At 36.8% G+C, this 22335-nt stretch overlaps 1 protein-coding gene and 1 pseudogene across 1 annotated transcript in view; both read left to right on the top strand.

Annotated features, from left to right (window-relative positions):
• Window positions 1-22335, top strand: part of Chd6 (chromodomain helicase DNA binding protein 6) — a 206508-nt gene that overhangs the window by 98542 nt on the left and 85631 nt on the right. Inside the window, 4 exon segments of the mRNA XM_047538643.1 lie at window positions 12292-12354; window positions 13293-13351; window positions 14013-14130; window positions 22128-22214. Coding sequence (XP_047394599.1) covers window positions 12292-12354; window positions 13293-13351; window positions 14013-14130; window positions 22128-22214 — 327 coding nt within the window.
• On the top strand, window positions 6465-7423 carry LOC124976041 (transformer-2 protein homolog beta-like; annotated as a pseudogene).

The raw sequence follows: 22335 nt of genomic DNA on the forward strand, positions 1-22335 counted from the left end.
TGAAAAGTCAACAACTAAATGACCTAACATTACAGCTCAAATCCCTAGAAAAAGAAGAAGAGAATAATAGCAAAAGTAGTAGAAGACAGGAAGTAATTAAAATCAGAGCTGAAATCAATGAAATTGAAACAAAAGAAACAATTCAAAAAATTGACAAAACAAAAAGTTGGTTCTTTGAAAAAGTAAACAAAATAGACAAACCCTTAGCCACACTAACAAAGAGAAGGAGAGAGAAAATTCAAATTACTAAAATTCGTGATGAAAACAGAAATATCATGACAGACACCACTGAGATACAGAACATAATGAGAAGCTACTTTGAAATCTGTATTCCAAAAAAATAGAAGCTACCGAAGACATTGACAAATTTCTAGAGACGTATGCTCTTCCCAAACTGAACCAGGAGGACATACACAATTTAAACAGGTCAATATCAAGCAATGAAATAGAAGAAGCCATTAAAAAAACCTACCATCCGGGGCTGGGGATAGAAGCTCAGTTGGTAGAGGTGCTTAGCCTGGGTTTAATCCCCAGCACTACAAAAAAAAAAAAAAAAAACTCCCATCCAAGAAAAGCCCAGGACCAGATGGATCCTCAGCAATTTCTACAAGACCTTCAACAGAAGAACTCATTCCAATACTTCTCAAAGTATTCCAGGAAATAGAAAAGGAGGGTACCCTACCAAACTCATTCTATGAAGCTAATATCACCCTCATACCCAAACCAGGCAAGGACTCATCAAGGAGAGAAAATTTTAGACCAATATCCTTGATGAGTATAGATGCAAATATCCTTAACAAAATATTGGCAAACCGTTCAAAAACATATTAAGAAAATCGTGCACCACGATCAAGTGGGGTTCATCCCTGGAACGCAAGGATGGTTTAACATCCGTAAATCAATAAACGTAATCCATCATGTCCAATAGACTTAAGGATAAGAATCATATGGTTATTTCAATTGATGCAGAAAAAGTGTTCGACAAAATACAAACACCCTTCATGCTCAAAACACTAGAAAAAATAGGCATAGTAGGAACATACCTGAACATTGTAAAGGCTATTTATGCTAAGCCCATGGCCAACATCATTCTTATGGAGAAAAAGTAGATACCATTCCCTTTAAAAACAGGAACAAGACAGGGATGTCCTCTTTCACATACTGCTATTCAACATTGTCCTTGAAACTCGAGCCAGAGCAATTAAGCAGACTAAAGAAATTAAAGGGATACGAATAGGAAAGAGAAACTTAAGGTTGTCACTATTTGCTGATGAAATGATTCTATATTTAGAGGATCCACAAAACTCCTCCAGAAAACTCTCGACCTCATCAGTGAATTCAGCAAAATAGCAGGCTATAAAATCAACACGCATTAATCTAAAGCATTTTTATATGCAAGTGACGAAACAGCTGAAAGGGAAATGAGAAAAACAACTCCTTTTGCAATATCCTCAAAAAAAATAAAATACTTGGAATCAATCTACCAAAGAGGTAAAAGATCCTCTACAATGAAAACTACAAAACATTGAAGGAAGAAATTGAGGAAGACCTTAGAAGATGGAAAGATCTCCCATGTTCCTGGATAGGGCAGAAAATAATATTGTCAAAAATGGCCATACAGTGCTATACAGATTCAATGCAATTCCAATTAAAATCCCAATGATGTACTTACAGAAATAGAGCAAGCAATCATGAAATTCATCTGGAAGAATAAGAAACCCAGAATAGCTAAAGCAGTCCTTAGCAGGAAGAATGAAACAGGGGGTATCGCTATACCAGAACTTCAACTATACTACAAAGCAATAGTAACAGAAACGGCATGGTATTGGCACCAAAATAGACAGGAAGATCAGTGGTACAGAATAGAGGACATGACACAAAAGCCAAGAAATGCAATTTCTAATACTAGACAAAGGTGCCAAAAATATGCAATGGAGAAAAGATACCCTCTTCACAAATGGTGCTTGGAAAACTGGAAATCCATATGCAACAGAATAAAACTAAACCCCTATCTCTCACCCTGCACAAAAATCAACTCACAGTGGATCAAGGATCTTGAAATCAGACAGAGACCCTGCATCTTATGGAAGAAAAAGTAGGTCCAAATCTTCAGCTTGTTGGCTTAGGATCAGACTTCCTTAACAGGACTCCCATAGCACAAGAAATAAAAACAAGAATCAATAACTGGGATAGATTCAAACTAAATAGCTTTCTCTCAGCAAAGGAAACTATCAGCAATGTGAAGAGAGAGCCTCCAGAGTGGGAGAATATGTTTGCCACTCATACTTCAGATAGAGCACTAATTTCCAGAATATATAAAGAACTCAAAAAACTCTACACAAAGAATACAAATAATCCAATCAACAAATGGACTAAGGATATGAACAGATGCTTCACAGAAGAAGATCTACAAGCAATCAAGAAACATGAAAAAATGTTCACCATCTTTAGTAATAAGAGAAATGCAAATCAAAACTACACTAAGATTCCATCTCACCCCAATTAGAATGGTGATTATCAAGAATACAAGCAACAATAGGTGTTGGAGAGTATGTGGGGAAAAAGGTACACTCATACATTGCTGGTGGGGTTGCAAATTAGTGCAGCCACTCTGGAAAGCAGTGTGGAGATTCCTTAGAAAACTTGGAATGGACCTACCATTTGAACCAGCTATCCCACTCCTCAGCCTATACCCAAAGGACTTAAAATCAGCATACTACAGAGATGCAGCCACATCAATGTTCATAGCTGCTCAATTCACAATAGCCAGACTGTGGAACCAACCTAGATGTCCTTCAATTGATGAATGGATAAAGAAACTGTGGTATATATATAGAATGGAATATTACTCAGCTATAAAGAATACTAAAATTATGGCATTTGCAGGCAAATGGATGAAATTGGAGTATATCCTAAGTGAGATAATCCAATCTCAAAAACCAAAGGAAGAATGATCCCACTGATAAGCGGATGATGACCATAAATGCGGGGCAAGAGGGGACAAGGAAATCGAGGAAGGAGGGACTGTATAAGGGAAAAGAGTGGTGGGAGGGAAGCAATAACAAATGAATCAAACATCATACCCTATGTAAATATATGATTATGCAAATGGTATGCTGTTACTCCTTGTACAAACAGAAACAACATGTATCCCATTTGTTTACAATAAAAATGAATTAAAAAAAAAAAAAAAGACATCTAATAGCTGTGAAAGTATCAAGAATTCAGTGAATTGTAATTCCAGACAGCAAGGTACCATTCCCAGGGGAGCTGACAATAGCTGGCTGTTGTTTTCTGTGAAGACATTTCCCAGTTCTGGGAACAGACTGAGAATCAGGCTGGGCCCAGGCAGAGAGACTGTTCCAGTTTGAAAAGAAACCCACTGGCCCCAACAAAAGTTGGTGAAATGATTGGAAACTAAGAAATCCCCAAAGCAAAGGGATTTCTCTCCAGGGACTTTTGCTGAATTTAGGATAGCCCAGGAAACTGGGAGCTCAGCAAAAAACAAATTGAAATCTCATAGTCCACAATACTCAGGTGAAAAAAACTCCACTAGAGGGACAGCCTACCACCAAAATCCACTCTCCCTTTCAATGGTTGTCATACTTTTAACCTCCTTGGGGTTAGAGAATAAAGTGCTATTCAAAATCTCAATAGGGTACCCAGCATAGTGGCGGTGCCTGTAATCCCAGCAACTCAGGAAACTGAGGCAGGAAGTTCCCAAGTTCGAGGCCAGCCTCAGCAACTAAGTGAGGCCCTCAGCAGCTTAGAAACCCTATCTCAATAAAAGGGCTAAGGATGTGGCCTAGTAGTAAAGCATCCCTGTGTTCAATCCCCAATACCCAAAACCAAAAAAAAAACCTCCATAGGTTATGTTTCAGGGGCTCAAGAGAATTAAGATCTGCCAGCCTTTCAATTCAGTAACCTCAGACATTTGTGTTCCGGAGCTGGAAATTTAACACAATAACCCAGCCCTGACCCAATCAACCTACTAGGAAACTACCCCTTCCCCTGCTTTTCTACGAGAAAATAAAAAACATTTGTGATAGGAACTGTTACTTGGAACTTTTTATCCTCGGTGTCCAACTTGCATTAAAATGTTGCTAGACAAGAGCCTGAAAAATGTGACTAAAAATCTAGAGAATAAGCATGTAGTATAAGCAGATCCCAGATGAGCCCAGTGTTGATGTTAGCAGAAAAGAACTTAAAAACTGTGATAAAATGATAAATAAAATAATATGTTAAAATAAGGAAAAGATGAAGATGATACATTTTCAAATGCAGACTTCCAGTAGAGAATTGAATCTGTAAAGAGAACCAAATCAACTGCCAAGAACTGAAAAATGCAGTTATAATATTCAGAACCCAGTGGATAAGTTTAAAACCAGATTAGATAGAGGAGAAATAAGATTGGTGAATATGAAGACAAATTATGCAAAATTTCTAAACCGAAGCACATAGAGAAAAAGAAGGGCAGAAAAGAGCAAAACATGAGACGAGTGGGATGCAGTAGAAAGGTCTAATATATTTCTGACTGAAGTCCTAGGCATAGAGGAGATGGGAGCAGAGCATCATTTGAAGATAGAATTGATGACCAACATTGGGCAATCCTATAGAAGATGTCAACCAATACACTTAAATAAGGCAACCCCTGTGTAGGAAAAACACCAAGAAAAAAAAAAAGAAAACTGCCCTTAGGCATATCTTTTTTTTTTTTTTTTTTTTTTTATTGTAAACAAATGGGATACATGTTGTTTCTCTGTTTGTACATAGAGTAAAGGCATACCATTTGTATAATCATAAATTTACATAGGGTAATGTTGGTTGATTCATCTGTTATTTTTTCCCTTCCCCCCACCCCTCCCATCCCTCTTTTCCCTCTATACAGTCCTTCCTTCCCCCATTCTTGCCCCCCTCCCTAACCCTAACTCTAACCCTAAAACTAACCCCTCCCACGCCTCATTATGTATCATCATCCACTTATCAGCGAGATCATTCTTCCTTTGGTTTTTTGAGATTGGCTTATCTCACTTAGCATGATATTCTCCAATTTCATCCATTTGCCTGCAAATGCCCTAATTTTATCATTCTTTATGGCTGAGTAATATTCCATTGTATATATATGCCACAGTTTCTTTATCCATTCATCAACTGAAGGGCATCTAGGTTGGTTCCACAAATCTGGCTATGGTGAATTGAGCAGCAGTGAACATTGATGTGGCTGTATCTCTGCAGTATGCTGATTGTAAGTCCTTTGGGTATAGGCCAAGGAGTGGGATAGCTGGTCAAATGGTAGTTTCCTTCAAGTTTTCTAAGGAATCTCCACACTGCTTTCCAGAGTGGCTGCACTAATTTGCAACCCCACCAGCAATGTATGAGTGTACCTTTTTCCCCATATCCTCGCCAACACCTATTGTTGCTTGTATTCTTGATAATCGCCATTCTAATTGGGGTGAGATGGAATCTTAGTGTAGTTTTGATTTGCATTCTCTTATTACTAAAGATGGTGAACATTTTTCCATATGTTTGTTGATTGCTTGTAGGTCTTATTCTGTGAAGTGTCTGTTCATTTACTTAGGCATATCTTGCACCGTATAAATCAGAGGCTGAAAAAAAATCTTAAAAGCCATTGGAGGAAAATTGGGAATTTGAATTTGGGAATAAGAAAAGATTCCACCATCATCATTTATATTCAGAAGTATACTGGATGATATGACCATGACAATAAGAAAAAAAAAGAAATAAGGAGTTTAAAGATTAGAAAGGAAGGTATAAAATTGTCATTTATAAATAACATGACTGTGTTTATGAAAATTTCAACAAAATCTATAAACCACTAGAATTAATGTGGATTTAGCTAAGTTGCTATATATAAAAATCATACACAAAAAAATCTTTTTCTATGAACTAGCAATATGAAATGAGGAAAGAATAGTTAAAAAATTCCATGTGTAATGGTATCAAAGTATCACATATCCTGGAATAACTCAAAAGACTTGCAAGCCCTCTATACTGGAACACAGTACTGAGAGAAATTAAAGATCTAAACAAGGGAGAATACATACATACATATATATTATTTTTCAATAGTGTTAAGATATGTATAATTCAATCCCAGTCAGAGTCCAAGCAGGGCAGTTTTGTGGGTGAAGATGTATGTAGAAATGCTGACGACCTAGAATTCCCTAAGGCGATCTTGAAAAAACAACAAAGTTGGAAGACATACTCTAAACAAGACTTTGTAATCCATCTATAAGAATAAAGACAGCCAGGCACAGTGGCATATGCCTGTAATAAAACAACTCAGGGAGCCTATGCGGAGGTGGTGCGGGTGTTTCCGCTCTGAGCGGCTCAGCAACCCATGCATCCTGCGAGGCTGTGGTGAAGCCTCTAGAGAGAAGGTGCAAGAGATTGGAAGCTTCGATTGAAGCAGCAACAGTGAGCAGCGATGTCAGCCAGGAGTCATGAGCGACAGGGGCGAGCAGAACTACGGAAATCCGGTTCTGCTTCCAGAAGTGGAAGTGCTCACGGATTGGGGAAATCTGCAAGGCATATCCCTGCAAGGTCTTGCTCCAAGGAAGATTCCAGGTGTTCCAGATCAAAGTCCAGGTCCAGATCTGAATCTAGGTCTAGATCCAGAAGAAGTTCTAGGAGGCATTATACAAGGTCCCGTTCCCATTCCGGTAGCAGGTCTTACAGTCGAGATTGTCACAGATGTCACAGCCACAGTCATGCTCCCATGTCTCCTCGAAGGCACCATGCTGGCAGTCGGGCAAATCCTGACCCCAGTTGTTGTCTTGGAGTGTTTGAGTTGAGCTTATATACCACAGAAAGAGATCTGAGAGAAGTGTTCTCTAAATATGGCCCCATTGCTGATGTGTCTATTGTATGTGACCAGCAGTCTAGGCGTTCAAGAGGATTTGCCTTTGTATATTTTGAAAATGTAGATGATACCAAGGAAGCTAAAGAATGTGCCAGTGGAATGGAGCTTGATGGATGTAGAATTAGAGTTGATTTCTCTGTAACAAAAAGACCACATACTCCACCACCAGGAGTTTACATTTACATGGGGAGACTAACCTATGGCAGCTCACGCTGTGGGGATTATTATGACAGAGGATGTGATCGAGGCTGTGATGATCAGGACTACTACAGCAGATCATACAGAGGAGGAGGCGGAGGAGGTGGTGAATGGAGAGCTGCTCAAGACAGGGATCAGGTTACAGAAGGTGGTCACCTTCTCCCTACAGTTTTGTAGGATACAGGTCACGATCCAGATCTCCATCCTACTCACCTTGTCGCCATTAAAGCATGAAGTTGAAGACTTTCTGAAACCTGCCATAGAGCTGGGATATTGTTTGTGGACAATATTTTTTATTGTCTTATGTTTAAAAAGTGAACAGTGCCTAGTGAAGTTAGGTGACTTTTATACCTTTTATGATGACTGCTTTTGGTGGAGTCGAAATGCTGTTTTCATTCCACATTTGTGTAGTTCCATGCTTTGTTCAAAGTTAAGTGTTTTCAGAAAAGTGTGTTTTACATGTATTTTTTTACAGTCTAAATTTTGACTGCTGAGAAGTTTCTGTTGTACAGAACTTAATTTAAAAGGTTTTCTACTGAATCCAGGGTATTCTGAAGATCGAAGCCTGTGTGTAAAATGCTACCAAATGGCAAAAAGCAACAATAAACAATTTGATTTTTACTTTTCTTTCTAACATATCAATGCTTAGAACTATTTGAATTTGTCAGTAGTAAATTTGAAGACAACACTGCCCATTTTCCTTCAATCCATGAAACATAAACCATATTTAATATACCTGCAACTAAATGTTAAAAAATATGCTCTGTAACTCTGTACTGCTAGTGTTAGAACTAATAATCTTTCAAGACAGCAAATGCTTAATGCTTATCAATGTGGATTTGTCAGCCTTTATGTAATCTGTATCATAGCAGAGAATAAGAAAGAGTTACACATTGTATTCCTTAAGGCTGTTTCTTAAAGCTGTTATAAGGGGATAATGGTATTTGAACTAGTTATCAGCAAGTGACAATACATTCCACAACAAATGTACTCTTGTTCTGGTTTTTAGACTATGAAAAAACTGGGTGCTTCAGAGTGTGGGATAAGAGAAGGGAACACTACACCTGTGTCATGGATAAACTGAAGACTGCCTGTTCATTTTTTAAATATTATTTTCAGGTCCTTTGCTTACCAAAGGAGGTACAGTTTCACTCAAATGTTTTAAGAACTGTGTTAAATAAATGCAAATGAAGATACAAAAAAAATAAATAAACAACTCAGGAGGCTAAGACAGGAGGATTACAAGTTTGAGGCCAGCCTTAGCAACTTAGCAAGGCCCTCAGCCACTTAGTGAGACACTGTCTCAAAAAGAGAGAGAGGGGGTGGGGGGGAGGACGATGGCGATGTGGCTCAGTGGTAAAATGCGCCTGGTTAAATCCACAATTAAAAGAGAAAAAGAAGGAAAAATAGACTTAAAGACAGTGTAGCATTGTTGTGAGAAAAGACAAATTTACTAATGAAACAAAGTAGAGCTATATTATACAGTGTGGACACTACCAGTCATGTGTGGCCATTGACTACCTGAAATGTGGCTAATCAAATTGAGGTGTGCTGCACACGTAAAGTATATGCTATATCTTGAAGGTGTAGTATGAGAAAAAGAATTTAAAATTTTTCCTTAATTTTTATTTTGATTACATGTTGAAATGATATTTTGGGTTTGTTGGTTTAAATATACTGTTAAAATCAGTTGCATCTGTTTGTTTCTACTTTTATAATGTAACTACTAGAAGATTTAAAAGATTAGATATGTGGCATAATGGCCATAGTACCAACAAAGATTTATCAAACTGGACACAAAAAATATTACTCATGAGACAAAAGATTGATAAAGTGGATTATGTAAAACTTGTTTTTATCAAGACAAACTTGAGATTGAAAAGATAAACCATAAACTGGTAGAATATGTTTGTAATCTATATATCTAACAGAGGACTCTTATATAACATATATTTTAAAACTATATATAAATAAAAAAAGGACAATCTACAAAGTAGGCAAATAGCTTGGATAGGAGGTTCACAGAAGAGGATGTCCAGTGGCTAATAATCTTATGACAAGGTACTCAGCGAGGATCCTCATTTACAGGGAAATGTGAGTTAAAGAGAAAATACTTCATATCCACTAGAATGGCTAACATGTGAAAGATTGATATCCCCAGGAACTCTCAAATGTCGCTTGTGGATATAAAAATTGTTAAATTCACTTTGGGGGAAAATACAGCAACATCTGTTAAAACTAAATATATACCTACTACATAACCCGGTATTTCTGCTCTTAGGTCTGTAACCAAGATAAGTGAGCATATTTTTCTTCCAAGAGACATACAATTTCTGTGAACTTTATGCATAATATAAAAATTGGAAGCAACACAAATATTCTTCAGTAGTAAAATAGATAGTGGTGTATTTATGTAACAACACTTGCACAGTATTAAGAAAGAATGAATAGCATTCTATATGATTTCATCTACATGAAGTCTAATAATAGGCAAAATGAATCTGTTAATGGTAGAAGTCTCATAGTTGCTTCCAGTAGGTCACAGCATCTTCCAGAATGTTGGAAAGGTTATATAACTTGGTCTGGGTGCAAGTTATATTAGTGTGTATGTATGTTGAAATTCATCAAAAATAGATACTTGAGATTTATTTGTGGTAAAACCTCAGTAACTAACCATTATGTTAGTATCTCTAATAATTCTTTGATGATGAAGACTATGTTCATGTGTGTGTATAGTCTTTTGTTTTTCTAAGACTGGTGCACAGCCATAAAATGTGCTTAATAAATAATGCAGAGTGGAAATTTAGAAAGGAAATGAATTAAGAAGCTGGGAAGGAATTAGCTAATCTCTTAACTTAGCACTTGTTCCTTTGCTGACTGTTCACTTAGTATAGTCAGAATTTTTTGCCTGTAAGGGCTGTGATGGTGGTCCTTGCCACTCATGAAAGTACACCTAACTTTGGCCCTGTGCAAATTACCATCAAACATGGTATTCTGTGCTTACAGAGAAGATTACTTTTTAATTAAGTGGTGTAGATCAAGAATAATAGTCATCATCTGTGGCCCCGGAGAGTTTGATACAGAGCTGTATTTCCTCATTGTATTTCCTTCTATCTCTCATTTCTTTTTCTTATTTAGCATTCAACAAATAAGGATCCCACCCTCAGAAGATTTATATTGTAAAGGGTCAAAATAGGCAATGAGCAATAAACAGCCCCCCTCCTTTCCTCACCTGTGCTTAGGGTCAAACAGAATAGAAATTTAATCAGAAAAACAGAAGCTTAGTCTATATTCCAGTCTCTGCTGTTGTAAGTATAGTTCATTTGCTGCTTTTTTTTTTTCTTAATTTTTATGGTCTTTCTATTTTTTTAGTTGTAGATGGACACAATACCTTTATTTATTTTTGTTTTTATGTGGTGGTGAGGATCAAACCCAGTGTCTCACACTTTCTAGGCAAGTGCTCTACCACTGAGCCACAACCCCAACCCATCAGTTGCCTTCTTGACGAGCAGCAAGAAACAACTTTTGTCGTTTTGGATTAACTTTGTTATGGCCCCTAGCACAATGGCATGTGTCTGAAGGAGTGTAGTAAATATTTGTAACCTTTGAAAGCATCTGCTAGTGTGTGCTTACTGATTTCTATTAATCTTTGCTGCCATATCCCCTTCCTTCTCCCTCTTCCCTCCTTTAACTACTGTCACTTTTCTGTGGAAAACTTAATTTGGGATCTTAAGAGCTAAAATATTTTCTGATAGTGGTATGGCTTTAGGTTGGTTGAACCTTGGAATGAGTAGCTGCAGGTGGTACTCAGCACAAATTATCCTTCTGGAAGAATGTTCCAACCAGGAACCTAGAATAGTGAATTTAGCAGTTGGGGTGGTTGTGGTGAGTGTTCTTTCCATGCACTGTTTAAAGTCTCATATTGTGATAGTGGGAAAGGTCATAGTACATAGAAATCTACTCAAAATCATAGAAAGAGGGTTAAACATAAGAATATCTGACTCAGTGCATCCTTTTAAGTTTGTCATTTTTGCTGCAGTTTTTTTTTTTTTTATCATAAATAATCTGTACAGGTGTGGTGGCACACACCTATAATTTCAGCAACTCATGACTGAGGCAAGAGAAGCACAAGTTCAAGGACAACCTCAGCAACTTGGAGACCCTGTGTCAAAAATTGTTTAAAAGGACATGTAATGTAGCTCAGTGGGAGAGAGCCCCTGGGTGCAATCTACAGTACTGCAAATAAATACATATATTTATACATATATACATACATGTATACATACTCTGTAGAAAGAGATTAGTAGCCTAGAAAGTTTGATGTGTTTCCAGGGAAGGAAGGAAGGAGGAAGGAGTTTGTTTTCATTTGGGATTTGCAGTCAAGAGGGTCAGTAAAACAACAAACCATTTCGAGGTACAGAGAGGGAAGATAGTACAGTGTAATAGAGCATTATTATGCTTTCTTTTTGCATAGTGCTACTGTTCAAAATATGTTCTCATATACCATTTTATCCTCCCTGTAACCCAGTGAGGTATTTTTTCTACTACTATTTGGAAACTTAAGTGATATCTGTTGACTTGCCCAAAGTCAATAGCTGGTAGGTGTTAGAGTCCAGACCTTCCGATCTAAAGCCTCCAGATTGTTTTCTGCTTTAGATCTCTGAAAGTTTTATGCAGCAGCATCTAAAAAGCTTTGCAGAGAAGGGATATCCCAGGACCAATTTTAGTGATGCTAAAGGCGGATCTGCAATTGAGTCTGAAAATTAGAGTGACTTCTCTGGTCATTTGATGGGGTGGTTCCCAGAGGTTATAACCTACGTCATTAAATTCTAGCTTATCTAAATGTGTGCCATCTTTCAGTCACTCTGTGGACTGATGGGAGGGAGGCTTCAGTACTCAAAGGAGGATTTTTGAATGAAGTAGTCCCTGTTTTAGTACAAATTGAGCAACCTTAGTCCAAAATAGTCTGAAATTGAAAAATTTGGAGCACCAACATGATGCTCAAGAAGTTTTGAATTTCAGATTTTTGTATTAGCAATACTCAACTGGTAATCAATGAAAATACTCCAAAATCTGACAAACTATGAAATCTGAAGCACTTCTGGCCCCAAGAGTTTCAGATAAAGGGCACTCAACCCATGCATCTTAGAGACTTATTCTCTTGGACTTTAGTTCCCGTAACTTACTTCCTTTTTAATCTCTGTCTCCAGGAGCCTCCAGAAGATGATGCAAACATCATTGAGAAGATCCTGGCATCTAAGACTGTCCAGGAGGTTGGTGACTCATGTTTCTAGTTTTCATATCACTGGAATAGATTATACCCTTTGTGAAGAGATACTCGACTAGAGAACCTAAAATGATTATTCTTAGCTGGAGTGAGAGCTTGGCAAGAGTGTTGTCTGGCTGGTCAACACTTATTTTTACCCCCACGGAGGATTTTAGTACATAAAATTCTTAAGTATCTAGAATGACTCAAACTGATAATTTTCTCTGTTATAAACCTAGCAAAAGGTATTATTTATCCTTAGTTTTTATAGCCCATTAAGCCACCAGGGACCAAAAAGAAGAGAGAGAAAAATATTCCTAATGGAAATATGATGAGTGTTTTTCCTTAAGCATCTCAGCGCCATTGTAGGAATCCCCCTGAGAAAATCTGAGTGAGAGAGTACATTGGTGCCAGTGAGAGCATAGATTGATCTTTACTTACAGTATTTAAGAAAGGAAACTTCCTGAGCTGGGGTTGTGGCTCAGTGTTAGAGCGTACACCTGGCGTGTGTGAGGCACTGGGTTTGATCCTCAATGCCACATAAAAATAAATAAATAAAATAAAAGTATTATGTCCATCTAAAACTAACAAAAGAAAGAAAGTAAACTTCCTTACCACTGTTTCAACGTTTTTCAGAGTCCTGGGCCAGCTTGGGTTTATTAGCTAAATGCTGTCAGACCTGTAACCTGGAAGGGCACCCAGGAAGGTGTTTTTGGTTTTGGTTTTTTGTTTGTTTTGTTTTTTTGTTTCCTTTTGTTTTGTTTTTGTTCAGTCTTTGGAAAACCAGAATATTAGCTTGTCAGGAAGGACCTGGGAAAAATGAAAATATCCTCAAGAAATCTTTACTAAAACTGGGCAGAGGTGTTGATGTATGGTTTGTTTTTTTTTTTTTTTTCTCACACAATCTGCCTGGGATCTGGGCTAACTGCCTGCTGTTGATTACAGGTTCACCCAGGAGAACCTCCATTCGACCTAGAGCTGTTCTACGTTAAGTATAGAAATTTGTACGTCTATTTAGTATGTTATGTGTATTTGGATTTAATATAAATAAAACTTCCCTTTTCTTGACACTTTATTATCTTACATTATTAGAAATTGACCCTGAAGGCATGATCCATAGATCTTGGCTCACTCAAGTTCACTTTGAGTTGAGAAATGCTCAACTTTGACTGCAGTAGAATCACTTGGAGAACTTTTTAATATTACTAAAGCCCTTGTTCCACCCAGGACCAGTTGATTGAATCTGAGTGGGCCCCAGAGATTGGTAATTTTTACAAGGTTCTTGGGAAAATTCTGATGGGCACCCAGGGTGGGAAACCACTGTCCTACAGCATATATTCTTTTTCCTTCTTGCAATTTTCCCCCCTCAGCTACCTATCCACTTCCACTAATGTGTATTTGATAGCTTGACCATATCTACCCCTCCTGCTCTGAGCCAGTTTCTTTAGAAGCCACAGAGAGCTCTCTTATTTGGAATTACACCATTTTGTATGATTTTCTGTTGTTGCCCTTCAGGGCAAGACTTTTCTAAACATAGTCTCCAGCAGTTTTGCAACAGACCGCCCTGCTGCTTTTGTGAGAGACGGTCACTCTGATTATTGAAACCTTAAAGCTTGTCTTTTGCTAGCTGAGTGCTTGTCTCATAATTTGTATGTCTTTGGATAGTTCCTACTTACATTGTAAATGGGCCACAATGGAAGAGCTGGAAAAGGATCCTCGCATCGCACAGAAGATCAAGCGATTTAGGAATAAGCAAGCCCAGATGAAGCACATTTTCACAGAGGTGAAGCAATATTTACTGACTCATTTGACTTCGCTTTTATTAACATTAAATACTAGGTTTAAGTTTCTAAGTCCAAGTTGCAGTCTGTTGCTAAGGTCAAATTGATGAGTGTGTGCTGGTTTGTAGCAAACTAGTCTAGATTTAAGCCAAAGGAAACAAATTACCTACCAAGGTATGAGGATCAGACTTTATAAACTGACAACTCATAAGAACATGCATCTTGCTCTGAATACCAATAAATAGAGTGAGAGGGATATGCCCACAAAAATTTTTCATCCCTGTCCCATCTCTATAAAAAGGACATTCCAAAAAGACTTAAAGTTTGAATGTAAAAACAAAAACAAAGCCAAAATTTGTAGAAAATAAATGACTATATTTATATAAATTTGGGAGTTTCTAAATATTATTCTTAACAAGAGAAAAGACTGATGGATTTGAAGATGAAACAAACCTATTAATTAAAATTAAACTTATACCTATTAATGCGCTAATGATATCCTAAGTTAATAATTAGGAAATATGGATTTACATTATGTGCATATGTTTTTCCTAATTATATAAATGCACATACTTACATGGCATACATTCTTCTTATCCAGTGGAAGATCTTTTCTATTTATATTCACACACACACACACACACACACACACATTATATACATATGTACATGTGGCAGATAGCTTTAATGAAAGGAATTCTCTTATAACTCAATAAGAATAATACAAAACTCCAAGTAGGAAAAGTGCACACATTAGCATGGAATTCAGAAAGAAGGAAAAATTGGTTACTACACAAAGATGTAACAGATTTCACCAGTTATCAAAGAAAGGCAGATTAAAATGGAGATCTTCTAGTTTTTGCTTATCAAACATTTGAAGGTTTTAAGAGACATTTAAGGTTGTAAGGGACACTATGGTTCAACCCTGTATGGGAGCATACGTACATATACATGCACATGTATGCGTGTGTGTGTGTGGGGTGTATATGTGTATGTAAACACATATATATATGCGCTATCAGAAGAGCAGTGTGACGAGAGCCCTCAGTTATCCCAAAATCTGCTTGTCCTTTGGCATATCCTTTGTCCCAGAAATTGTAATTCTGTCATTTATTTTAAGGAAATTATCAAGTCTTTGCACAAAGTTTTAGCTATGGTAAAGGGTTGCTGTGAAAATTTGAAAACAAACAATGTTAGACAATAGGCATTTGTTAATTTATGCACCCTATAGAATGGAATACTGTATGTCAGTTAAAAGTAATATTGAAGGAAAAATACTAGTGATGTGGAAATATACTTAACTGTTATAAACTGTTGTGAGTGGGAAATATCAGGTCCCTATAGTAAATGACATAGTGCCATTTCAGATGTGCAGGAGAATAGAAGCACCATAATAATGCATAGGAAATAGAAAATGTGTTGACTATATATACATGAAAATTGGCATTTTCTCTGGTTGATGGGATCTTGGTAATTTTCTTCTCCTTTTTTTAGTATGTAATTTTCACTTTCATATAGATAACTTTTGAAGAAAAGAAGTAGTAAAAATCATTCTTAACATGTAAAATCACAGTACTAAACCCTAAGTACACTCAGATGCTGTCAAGTTACAATAGGTTGCTCCTCACTCTTGCCTAACTCATTATTCACACTTTCCTCAAGTGCTCAATTACTTTAGGGTAATGTCAGTAATCATTCTCCTTATCCCAATTTGGGATCCTTCCTATTTAACCTTAAAATTTGGCCCCAGCCTTCTCCATGTTTGCCTTTATTATTATTGGTACATTGTAATTATATGTAATAGTGGGATTCGTTATGCCATATTCGTACTACGTGCACATTACATTATTTGGTCAGTCTCATTCCCTTTCCCTCCTCTCCTCCTTCCTCCTGATCTGCTTGTTCTACTCCACTATTCTCCCTTCTATTTTCTTGAGATCTCTTCCCTTCTTTTAAAATTTCTTATCTGAATCTTATTTTACTTAGTTGAACATTTGCCACTTCCATCCATTTACCAGCTGAGTAAAACTTCTTAATCTGTTCATCTATTGACAGCACCTGGTTTGAGTCCATAACTTGACTATTTTGAGTTACACTGCTATAAACATTGATGTGGCTGTATCACTGTGGTATGTTAATTTTAGTTCTATTGGATAAATAATGAGGAGTGGTGTAACTGGGTCTTATGATGGTTCCATTCCTAGTTTTTTGAGAACTCTCCATACTGCAGTCCCACCAACAATGTATAAGTGTACCCTTTTCCCAACATCCTTGCCTGCTTTGTTGTTTGTGTTCTTGATGGTTGCCATTCTAACTAGAGTGAGATAAAAGCTCATTGTAGTTTTGATTTGCCTTTCTGTAATTGCTAAGGATATTGAAAATTTTTTTTAAATTTGTTGTTCATTTGTGTTTCATCTTTTGAGAAATGTTTGGTTTGTCCATTTATTGATTGGTTTATTTGGTTTTTGATGTTAAATTTTTTGAGTTGTATATATAATTTGGATATTAATCTCTTGTCAGAAGAGTAGCTTGCAAAGATTTTCTCCCATTCTGTATGTTTACTCTTCATGCTGTTAATTGTTGTGGAGAAACTTAATTTGAAGCCATCCCACTTACTGATTCTTGTTTTTTTTTTTTTTTATTCCCTTGAGCTGTAGGAGTCTTATTAAGGAAGTCAGTGCCTGTGTTAATATGGTGGAGTGTTGATCCCATATTTTCTTTACCAGTTGCAGTGTTTTTGGTCTAATTCCTAGGTCTTTGATCCACTTTGAGTTGATTTTTGTGCAGGGTGAAAGATAGTGATCTAATTTCATTCTTCTGCATATGGATATCCTGTTTTCCAAGCACCGTTTGTTTAAAAAAAACAAAAAAATCTATCTTTTCCGCAATGTTTGGTTTTGGTACCTTTGTCAAGGTTCAGATGATTGTATCTTTGTGGATTTGTCTCTGTGTCTTTCTGTTCTATTCCATTGGTCTTCATAAGAGTACCTTGCTGGTTTTGTTACTACAGCTCTGTAGTATAATATAAGATCAGGTATTTTGATGCCAACAGCATCACTCTTATTAGTCATTGTTGCTTTGGCTATTCTCAATCTTTTATTCTTCCATATGAATTTTAGGACTGGATTTTTCTAGTTCCATGAAGAATGGCATTCATGTTTTGATGGGGATTGCATTGAATCTGTACATCATTTTGGTATATGGCCATTTTGATGATACTAATTCTACCTAACAATCTGGTAGGTCTTTCCATCTTCTAAGGTCGTCTTCAATTTCTGTTTTCAGTGTTCTATAGTTTTCACTATGGAGATTTTTTACTTCTGGTTAGATTTATTCCCAAGTATTGTGATTTTTTTTTTTTTGAGGCTATCATGAATGGAATTGTTTTCCTGATTTCGTTCTTGGCAGATTCATTATTAGAGTATAAGAAAGCTGGTGATTTTTTGAAATGTTGATCTTGTGTCCTGCAACTTTGCCGAATTTTAGCTCTAGAAATCTTATGGAGTATTTTGGATCTTCTAAGTATAGCAACTTGTCTTCAACAGAAGAAATTTGATTTATTTTTCTATTTTTAATCTTTTTAATTTCCTTTTCTTAAATCTTAATGTGCTTCTGAATGTGACTGCTAATGTTTTATTAAGAATTTCTACTGGACCTGGCGGCACACACGTGTAATCCCAGCAACTTAGCCAGGACCTTAAGCAACTTAGTGAGACCCTGTCTCAAAATAAAAAATAAAAAGGCTCAGTATGTGGCTTAGTGGTTAAGTGTCCCCAGGATTCAGTCCCTAATACCAAAAAAGAAAAAAATATTGCATCCGTGTTCATCTGGGATATTGGTCTGTAGTTTTTTTTCCCTTGGTATGTCCTTACCTTATTTTGGTATCAGGGAGGTACTGGCTTTGTAGAATGAATTTTGGGTGTGTTCCCTCCCATTCTTTTTCATGGAATAATATAATTCTTTAGGTATCTAGAAGCACTTGACTGCAAATCCATCTGGTCCCAGGCTTTTCTTTGTTGGGAGGCTTTGTTTTACTGTTTCAATCTTGACGCTTAATATTGATCTGTTTCGGTTTTCCGAATCCTCTTGGTTCAATTTGGGTAAGTCATAGATCTATCAGTGTCTTCTAGATTTTCCTTTATATAGTAATGTAAATTTTCAAGAGTTCTTAATGAACTCTGGATTTCAGCAATGTACGTGGTCATATCTCCTTTTTCATCTCTAATTTTGTCGATTTGACTCTTCTTACTCTTTGGTTAGTGTGGCTAAGGGTTTATCAATCTTGTTTATCTTTTCAAAGAACCAGCTCTTTGTTCCATTTATCCTTTGTATTTTTTAATTCTTAATTTCATCTCTAATTTTAATTATTTTCTACCTACTGGTTTTTAGTTTGTTCTTGCTTTTCAAGGGTCTTGAGATATAACATTAGATGACTTACGTGGGATCCGTTTTCTTGTTTTTTTCTTTTAAATGTGGGCACTACATTTAAACTTTCTCCTTAGAACTGCCTTCATAGTGTGCTAACAATTTTGATATGTAGTATCTCCATTCTTGTTTATTTTTGTTTATTTTTTTGTTTTTGTGGGCTTTTTTTTTTTTTTTTCTTGTTTTTTCTTTTTTTTTTTTTTTTTTTTTGAGTCAGGGCTGAACCCAGGGATGCTTTACCACTAAGCTATATCCTCAGCCCTTTTTAATTTTTAATTTTTTAAATTTTGTACCAGGAATTGAACCACTGAGCCACATCCCTAGTCCTTTTTGTTTTTAATTTTGAGACAGGGTCTTAACTGTTGCTTTGGGCCTCACTAAATTGCCAAGACTAGCCTAGAACTTTGGGTTCCTCCTACCTCAGCCTCTCAGGTCTCCGAGATTGCAGGCATGCACTGCCAGCTGTACGGTCAGCTCGGTTCTTGTTTGTTTCTAAGAATGTCGTACCCCCCCCCCCCCCCCGATTTCTTCTATGACTTATTCCTCATTCAAAAGTATATTATTTGCATGTGTTAAAATGGATGTTAAAAATCAATGTTATTGATTTCCAATTTCATTCCATTATGATCTGATAAGATGCAAGGAGCGGTCTCAATTTTTTTTTCTATATTTGCTACTTTGTGTCCTAAAATGTTGTCTACTTTGGAGAGGGTTCTGTGTGCAGTTGAAAAGAAAAGGAATTCCATTGTCAGTGGTTGAAGTATTTTATTTATGTCTCTTAGGTCCATTTTATTGATAGTGTTTTTTTCAGGTCTGAAGAGTTTTTACTAGTTTATGTTTGAATGACCTGTCCTTTGGTGAAAGAGGTATATTGAAATCACTAGTATTATTTTGGAGTCTATCTGGGACTTTATGATGAGTAGTAGTGTTTTGGTTTTTTGTTTGTTTGTTTTTGTGGGGTTTTTTTTGTTTGTTTGTTTGTAGTGCTGGGGTTTGAACCGAGAACCTTGTGCATGTGAGGCAAGCTCGTTACTAACAGCTATATCCCCAACCCTTGAGTAGTATTTTTTTTGTTTGTTGTTTATTTGTTTAATTTAGGTGAGTGTACTGACATTTGGAGCATAAATATTTATAATCGTTACATCTTATTGAATAGACCCCTTTACCAATATGAAGACACCTTCCATGTCGTAGAAGAACCATTCTTGAAACCCCATTAGATATTCTCCATATTTCTCGGAACATTTTAATCACATCTGTATTTCAGCAAATATTTGTATTGTAGTAGTTTGTTTACATTTCCAGTTCTTCCATTTTAAGCTCTGAGAGACAGACAGATCTTATTTCTGTCACTGGTACTGGACATGGAGTCGGTGCTCAGTAGTTACTTGACTGACCCAGGTAAGGGAGGAAAGTTTGCCTTACACCATTCCCCTGTTTCAGACTCTTCAGCACTCCCCATTTTCTTGATATAAAGACCAAACTCCTTAATACAGCCTACACAGCCTTGGATGTCTATTTTCTGATATATTCCAAAGGGAGTGATCTTCCCTAGGTTAAGACAGAGAGGGAACTGTAAAGTTCTGTAGAAATAACAGGATTTCATATTCTGGTGGGAAGGAAGAGCTTTCGAGAAGATTGGAGTATATTATGCAAATAAGGAAGGTAATAGTGGGGAGTAGTTCCTATAACACTGTTTTTTTATCATTTACTTTATTTTATTGGTACATTATAATTATACATAATAGTAGGATTCATTATGTCATAATCTTACGTGAGTATGATATAATTTGATCAATCTCATCCCCAGTACCTTTTTGCTTTCTTCCCCTCCTCTTGTTATTGTAACACTGTTTTTGATCTTGACCTAGTGCACATTTTTATTAGTAACTTCAATAAATAATATTCTTGTGATATAAATAATAACAGTTTTAAAGAGTGTCTTCATGCCCATAATTTTTCACTGCTTTATGAAGTAGCCAAGGCAGATGTGAGGGAGACCCAGCTCAAGACACTGTGAGCTCTCACATGCCATAGAGGTAGGAGCCTTCTGATTCAAAATCCCAGCACCTTTTTTTCAGTCCTTGGATCATTCGGATACCAGGACTTCAGTGAGGGACTTGGCAAAACCCAAGGGCAGCTGCAGGAAGACTCTAGTGGTGGTTGGGGGATAGGAGCATAGCTGAGTGAGCAAAAAGGTGAGAAGTGGACTGCCTGATGGAGTGGGACTGCTGGGGCGCCTCCCGCCCCTTCCCCACCCCTCTCTCTCTCTCTCTCTCTCTCTCTCTCTCTCTCTCTCTCTCTCTCTCACAAGCTGGGTGGCCTTAGGCCATGTGCACAATCACCTTCAAACTTAGTATCCTCATGTGTGAAACGTGACTCCTAATAGTATCAGCTTTATAGAATACCTACAATTAAGTGACACAGTGCTATTGTTTTTCAACTTTATTGAGGTATTATTGACAAAATTTTTTGTATATTTAAGGTATACAATTTGGTGTTTTGATAAACATATACATTGTGAGATAATCACCATAGTCAAGCTGCTTACCATATCTTGTCACCTTACCTCATTGCCTGTCTGCCCACTAGCCTTTTCTTATTCCTTTCTGTTTTTGTTTATGTTTTTATTTTTTAGGTGACAACACTTAAAATCTACCCTCCTGGCAAATTTTAAGTACACAGTGTAGTATTTTTAACTGTTGCCACAGTGTTGTATATTGGATCTCCAAGATATTCCTTTACATAACAGAAATTTGTACCCTTTGACCAACATCTCCCCACCTGCTCCTTCCTTCTACCACTAGCAACCACCATTCTGTTCTCTGCTTCTATGAGTTCAATTATTTTATATTCCACATATGATGAGATTATGCAGTATTTGTCTTCCTGATTCTGACTTATTTCATGTAGCATAATATCCTCCATATTTAACCATGTTGTTGTAAATGACATGATCTTCTTTTTAAGTCTGAATAGTATATATAAATCACACTTTCTTTATCCATTCTGTGGATACAAACACTAAGAGTGTTTCCATGTCTCAGCTCTTGTAGATAATAAAAGGCAGTGTTTATAGAAGTACTTATATCAGAGGTCCAGAAACATAACATATGAAGAACAGTTAAACAAACTGGTTTTTGTTTGTTTGTTTAACCCAGATAGAGAGGAGATTGTTGAAGAGCCAACTCAGGATAGAATCAGGTTACTTACCACTGCTATAGAGGAAGTAGTTCATACCAATGAGTGGCAGTAGGAGAAAGGAAGTTAGGTTATAATTTAAAAAATAGGTAGAAATAAAGCTGTTTTGGCAATGGATTAGGTCTTAAAGGGTAGTAAATTTCTTACAGGAACAATTGCATTTGAGGGTGGATTTGCCAGGGATGCTGTAGAAAGTATCCCTGCATTGATTATACAAGAAAAGTAGTTAGCCCCTAAATTGTCTTCCATCCAAAGAGACAAATCCCTTTCTGTCTAGGATTATGATAGAACCTATGATAGGGACCACTTAAAAGCCTGGATGTTAGATGTGAAAGAAGGGAAGTGCATTTCTTAACTGCTCTCTGTTTGTTAGCCTGATGAAGACTTGTTCAACCCAGACTATGTAGAAGTGGATCGCATCTTGGAAGTGGCCCACACCAAGGATGCAGAGACAGGGGAGGTGGGTGTGTTGCCATTTGCCTCTTCTAAAGCATATCCCATCCTTCTATGTATGTCGCTTGTTAACGTTTAGCTTTTGTTTTAATTTTATTCATGTGTCATCCTGTAGGGTGGCAAAGTGT

Source organism: Sciurus carolinensis, chromosome 2, assembly GCF_902686445.1.
Source record: "Sciurus carolinensis chromosome 2, mSciCar1.2, whole genome shotgun sequence".
Taxonomy (NCBI): Eukaryota; Metazoa; Chordata; class Mammalia; order Rodentia; family Sciuridae; genus Sciurus; species Sciurus carolinensis.